General features: G+C 35.5%; 1 protein-coding gene across 1 annotated transcript; it reads right to left on the reverse strand.

Moving 5' to 3' along the window:
- Positions 1–2,525: 2,525 nt before the first annotated feature.
- Positions 2,526–6,193, reverse strand: LOC100776595 (BTB/POZ domain-containing protein POB1). The gene is made up of 6 exons (XM_003528770.5): positions 5,765–6,193; positions 5,332–5,448; positions 4,619–4,746; positions 4,467–4,530; positions 4,088–4,367; positions 2,526–3,504 (listed from the first exon to the last, which is right to left on the reverse strand). The coding sequence occupies exons 1-6, from the start codon at positions 6,012–6,014 to the stop codon at positions 2,691–2,693; spliced, it is 1,653 nt and encodes a 550-aa protein (XP_003528818.1). The 5' UTR covers positions 6,015–6,193; the 3' UTR covers positions 2,526–2,690.
- Positions 6,194–6,434: the final 241 nt, after the last annotated feature.

Genomic DNA, 6,434 nt, shown 5'->3' on the forward strand with positions numbered 1-6,434 from the left:
TTGCTCTTTGTCCTGCTTGTTAGATATGCTTGAACTTTGTTTATTCATTGCTCGGATTAATTAGACTCTATAAATTCTTATGTTTAATTCAGATATTTTGCATTTCTAACCGTGTTTTAGAGTTTCAGATTCATCTGATACAATCATTGAGTAGAGTTTTAAGTTCATGTGACGTTGAATGAAATGGAGTGAAAAGAGATGAAATGGAATAAAATAACATCACTATAACATTGTTGATGAAATGGTGTAGTGTCTTCATTTCATTTGGGAGATTAATGAATAATAAGTTGGTTTCATCCCATTCCATCTTATATTCCCCAAGTTTTATATTTTTTTATGGTGTGGGGAATGTAGATTGGATGGAATTGAATGAAAACTAACGTCACGTCATATCATTCCATTTCAGTCTTTTCCATTAATCTAAACATAATGCATGCATGCATCTTCCTTTAATTATCATGGCTGATTATTAATCACCGGAAGTTGTAGTCGAAGACCTGGTTGCATTATTATTACCTTAGTCGTTCCGTGAAATCATTTGCCAGTCTAATTTCCTTTTGAGTACTTGATTTGAATACTACATACTAACACAAAAATGATTCATTCCAAAAATATATGTTGCACCATGCTGAATTTTCTTTCATTGATGATTTGAATTGAGGCCAGAAGGAATAACGCCATACACGCACTAGTTTACAATGTTAGCATACTAAGGACAAGTAGTTTGTATGACCCACGTACAGCAGTGAATAATTTTAGAATGTATGACCCACGTATCAGGAATAATATTTTGAATTAAAGTCAAATGACTGTTAAAATATAAGTAAATGTCCCTAATGAAGGATAACCATCACAGAAAAATCATCAGATGAAAGGGAAAGGATGTCTGGTTTTACCTATATAATAGTCTGTGCCTATAAGATTAGAGGACTCTATTTTTGTCTCATATTTTCTATTTTATTCTAATTTAATAAAGTTCTGGGTGACTTTAGAGGGAGTGTTAGAGGTGTGTACTTGATATTCTATTTTTCTCTCATTTCTTTTCTCATAACTTCTCTGTTTCATTTTAAGTGACTAGTAATTAATGTTAAAGTTTGTACTTATAACAACAATTATTACCGGATGAATTGCTTAACGCATATCATTTTATAACAAGTAATTGCTCATTAGCAACTATTTCCTAAATCTGCAAAGGTTCATTTTTAGTGCTTTGCTTTCAAGGCAAGACACGTGGTCTGCAACTTGTTTCTTAATCCCATTTTTTATGTCAAATTTCCTAATCAAATTCTTGTATCAAAATAACCCAATTTCCAAATCATATATGCGAACATTAACATCACACAGTGGCTGAAAAGTGACAGGTGCGGTGCAAAATCATCCTATGTCTAATCGTATCCCAGGTAACTCTGGTTTGGTGCCATCTGTACATAACGTCTTTGTAACATTATCCTTGTTTTATTCCTAAGGATATTACTATATTACAATTAAATTCCGAACTTTCTAAATTTAGATCATTCGTTGATGAAGAATTGGATTCCACATCTTCATTCTAAATTCTTATCCTTTGTTCTTTAATAGAATCAGAATAGGATTCGTGTCCTGCAACATGAAAAACATCACATTACACAATTAATAGAACATGTTTCTGCATCCTCTCATCATAAAACTATTCTCATGTTCAAAATTTGTGATTAATTCTTATTGGGAGATATACACAACCTATTTAATAAAGTATTTTGTGAACATCAGATAGTTTTTTTTTTCCAATTTTATAATGTAATTTAAAAACCCTTAAATATTAAATAGTTATATACAATATCAATTTTTTGATGTTAAAATACTGAAACTGATCGATGTTTAATACCAAAGAATCCATTCTGCTGAGCATGTACGCACTATATTTATTATTGGCAAGGCGAATGCTAGTCAAGTAAATAAATGATTTCTAGGAATAATCACCCGAATTCGACCTTCAACTAGAAGGACGATTACCATTGGAATGAAATTTTCTTAAGAATAAAATTGAAAATTTTGAAAATATTTGATTTCTATTTTTTTTCTTTCTAAATATAACTACACAGATTACTCAAACAGTTAGTGATGAGTGATGCAATATAAAATAGTGTGATATTAAGGAAAGAAGTTGAACAAGATGAAAACAGAAAAGATGAGAAAACCTCAGTTATTTCTGTTTTTTCTAAATACTTATTTTAATGACAAATTTCAAAACTCAATGAATTTTAGATAAGAAAATAATTGCTGAGTAGTGCAAAATTATTTTACATAGCAACTTCTAAAACCAAAAAATTGAAAAAAAAATATCAGACAAGCCCTTAATATTTATTTTTCTTTAGACCACAGTTTGATTAAAACCTTTAGTGACCCCATAGCGAAAACGACTGATACTATGTCAGGTGTGATATCAAATCCGACACTTGGAAACTGATTATAAGAAAATCACGGAAATTGAAGAAGGCAGGTTCACTTAACCTAGAATCCTAGATAATAATATATCAGGGTCCTAGTTATCTTCTCAATCACATGCAACACTATCCACTTTAGTGCACATGCTGTATATTTAAGCTTTTGATAGATTACTAGTGTTAACAGAAAATGAGAATTTGAGATCTAAAAAAAAGGTCAAGGCTACCAACCGGAATAGATAGAAAGTTTACAACTAGAAATGGGGGTCAGTGTTTGATGGTGAGCTCAGCTCTAAGGTGAAGGACACCATTGATAAAGTAAAGACTATCCTCAGCCATGAACGAAGTCCATGGAATGGCAAACAAGTTTCTATAGCCAACGGCCTTTCCCCCAGTGAACACGTAGTTGCCTTTGTACTTGCTAACAAATTCCTCTGTCGGCCTAGACCTCGCAGCAAACTCATAGTCGACGGCAAAGCTCACTGAGCCCTTTTCCTGCATTCCCAAAAACAGCCCAAAGCAATGGAAAGAGCTTTGTTGGTCCATGTTGCAATGTGCTGATAGGAAGAAACCTTGTCCACCCAAATGGAACGCCTGGGAATAAACCCGCCCGGATGGGAAGAGGTTGTTACACTCCTCCCGCTTCAGATCCAAGTACACCACACACTGCTGCCGGGGAAGTTCAAATTCTACCACCTTCACTGGGCGGTACTTGTATGCTCTCTCCACAAAACGACGGTTTGAAGATGCAGTATCTTCTGCTGCCAGCGACCGTTGGCGGTGTGGAGCCTCGGCCTTGAAAAATAGGCCCTCAAGTACAAGCTTGGATGCAACTTCATGGTCAAAGTCAGAACAGGTCAAGACCTTCTTAAGCTTTCGGCAGGTCATGTAAGGGAAGCGAATTAATTGTGCAAGCCGGGTACCCAGGACTTCTCGCCTGTCTTCCAGTTTAGTGTACTGCTGTCGAGACCATTTCAACACAAAATCATATACAGCATCTTCTGATGCGACCTGGAGATCATCACTAGACAGTATTGCCTCTACTCCAGCTAGGGGCAAGGCAATAACCTCTTCCTGGAACCTGGTCATATACAAGAATTATTAGCATTCAAAAAGACATGATACTAAGATGTAAACAATGAAAAATGTGTTTTCCAAAAGACTTTTTGTCATGGGATTCCATAATAGAAAAAGCCTCTCTAAAATGTTTATAACCTATTAATAGCATGTTTGGTCACACTCTGAAATGGGTAAAAATAACAGGTCACTATAAGTTGATTAACCAAAAGTAGCACCCATCCAACTGAAGTATTATCTACAAGGGTGCTAATTATTAGATGTAAATACACATACACACATTGGAATCATTTCTAATGAACACGTATTTTGTTCACCAACTTTTCCCAGTCTCCAACAGCAAGAGCAATGGAAAGAAATTCAAACAAAATACAATAAAGCAGCTACAACTGAAATCAAAATTTTCATATCAGCAGCTACAAACTGAAATCAAAATTCTAATACCAATAGCTAACAAAAGAGGCAGGATGAAGAGGGAGTAAATAGTGTTACTTAATACAAGTAAAAAATCAGATCAAGAAAAGTGTTTGTAATGCTTGAGTATCAGATAATGTGACTGAAATTAAAATAAAAGGGCAAACACTTACTTGGTTATATCCTTGTATCGACCAGCAAGATACTGCTTCGCAGCATCAGTCAATGGTTGGACTGCATCAGCCATTAAGACACTAGAAGGAAGCTCCAGATAAAGCAATGCAGAGTCAGGTGTCATAGGCATATTCCGCAATAACCGGCTACAGTATCTCATGCATGAAGCAACTTCAAATTTATCAGCAGCCATCAACACATCTAGCAATGCAGGTGCTGTAGTAGTGGTCAAGGTAGTGCTGTACATAAAATTCAGTAGCTCCATGAGAGCAGCCTCTTCTGCAACATGAAAGCAAGTATGACATTCGTAAGATAACCATTTGAAGTAAAACAAAAACAATTGCAAATAATCCAAAAATCGAATTCCTATGTTCATACCAGAGGCGTTAATTCTGAGGGTGACATGTCTCTGCTCAGACTCCCTCATCCCATTTGAGAAAAGCTGCATAAAGTAAATAAAAACTGTGAAGCAGATATATTTTTGGTAAAAATATTCAAATCCTCTATAAAGAAGAAAGACCTTCATCTACCTTATAGAAAAAAGGACTTTTTGCAGCCAAGATAGGAGAACTGATATGCAGCGTTTTAACTCTAACAACTGCACCTGCAGAGCAGTCCATGCTCCAGTCTGAATCATTACTATTTGTAGCTTCATCACCTACATTAACCACAACAAACTCAAAAGTATTCATAAAGCAGAACTGATATCTTCGTACTTAAGAGAAGGAATCAAATGATATCCATGTCTGTTTCATTGTCACAAGCAAAGGCAGAATGTTATACTCTCTGGTAACACAAATTTCTCTATTAAATCACACTCAAGTTTAAATCATATTCTCAATTTACATTTAGATTAAGCACTTCTTTGAGAAAAATGTAGAGTTCTCCAAAAACTATATAATTGGGAAACTAGCTGTTTGTTTCCCTTGTGATTTTCGGCATTGAAAACTGTTTAGTAAAACAACTATAAACTATTCAGCAATCACTATATATAATTTTTTTTCAAAAATTGTTTGCAAAACAAGAACTTTAAAAACCAAAAAACGAAAACTGTTAGGAGATGTTTTCTCATCTTCTTCAAGCTCTCCATCAATTCCACACTATACTCTCTGCCTTGCACCACCCTCCACCAACAGTCTAGACATCGTTATTTAATTACATTTTGAAAACTAAAAATAGTTTTTGAAAATAAAAACAAAACACGCTCTAAGCACAAGATTTTCAAGGCACTCAATTCAAATACCAGAATGGGGTTCTTCAACCATTGCATCAGCCTCTTCATCTTGATTCTCACACTCATCCGCTTCAGATTGATGCCCGTTCAAAACTTGCTCGTCTGGCACCGAAGCAAGATCCGCACCTGCAACCAACCAAAACAGCATACATATACATATTAGGCATAGCACGAGAAAACACAAGCTTCTACGCAAACACTATCCAACATACCCTTTTCAGTAAAAAATAAACTTTCAAATTCGCACAAAAAACACACAATTTAAATTTCCAATTTTAACACTTTCATGGTCCCATTTTTTTCTAATTTTGTAAAAAAACACGTTGCACGTGCAAAATCACATCCATTTCCACTTCTACCAGTGAGCAATTCCAGAAACCCTAAAAGTTGTTTTGTTTTTCTTTAAAAAAAACAAAGAGAGTGGGTGTGAGAGAGAGATGACCGTTATCCTTTTTGATATCCTCGCGGCGGCGCTTGCGGTGGCGGGCCCAGTCGGCAATGGTGGCGCAGGCGTCGGAATCAGGGCGGGCGTCGACGGGGTCGTGCATGATCTCGATCCGGAGAACCCTGTCGGAGAAGTTGCTGTCGTTGAAGGCGAAGGCGAAATCGGCATCGGAGGTGGTGCCGCCGCGAGACCACTCGGACTCCATCGCCATGACCGGGTCAAACAGATCCGAATTCGAATCCTTCATGTGTGTCTGTTCCTCCCAAAGTACGCAGAATCGAACCTTAGAAAGAGAGATAAGGTCCAAAAACGAGAAACCGCTTTCGCTTTTGAAGGGTTTATTACGGAAAAGTGAAGCGTAGAGAGAGAGAAAGAGAGAGTGTCACAGACAAACTCACAAACACTCAAAATAATTGAGAGATCAAAACATAACTCCCAATATATATATGTCTGAAGTTCATCGCCAGAGTAAAATACTAGTTTTATTTTATTTTTCTTTTTCTCAAATTTTATTCTAATTATTTATTATTTATTAAGAAAAAAATGTATTTTTAATTCTTATATTTTCAGTTAAACATGGTAAAAAAACTTATTTTTATATTGATGCTTTTGATTCTTAATTCTTAAAAACATATTTAGTCTTTTTTATCTAATACTTCTTAATTTT

This window comes from Glycine max, chromosome 7, assembly GCF_000004515.6.
Source record: "Glycine max cultivar Williams 82 chromosome 7, Glycine_max_v4.0, whole genome shotgun sequence".
NCBI classification, from domain to species: domain Eukaryota; kingdom Viridiplantae; phylum Streptophyta; class Magnoliopsida; order Fabales; family Fabaceae; genus Glycine; species Glycine max.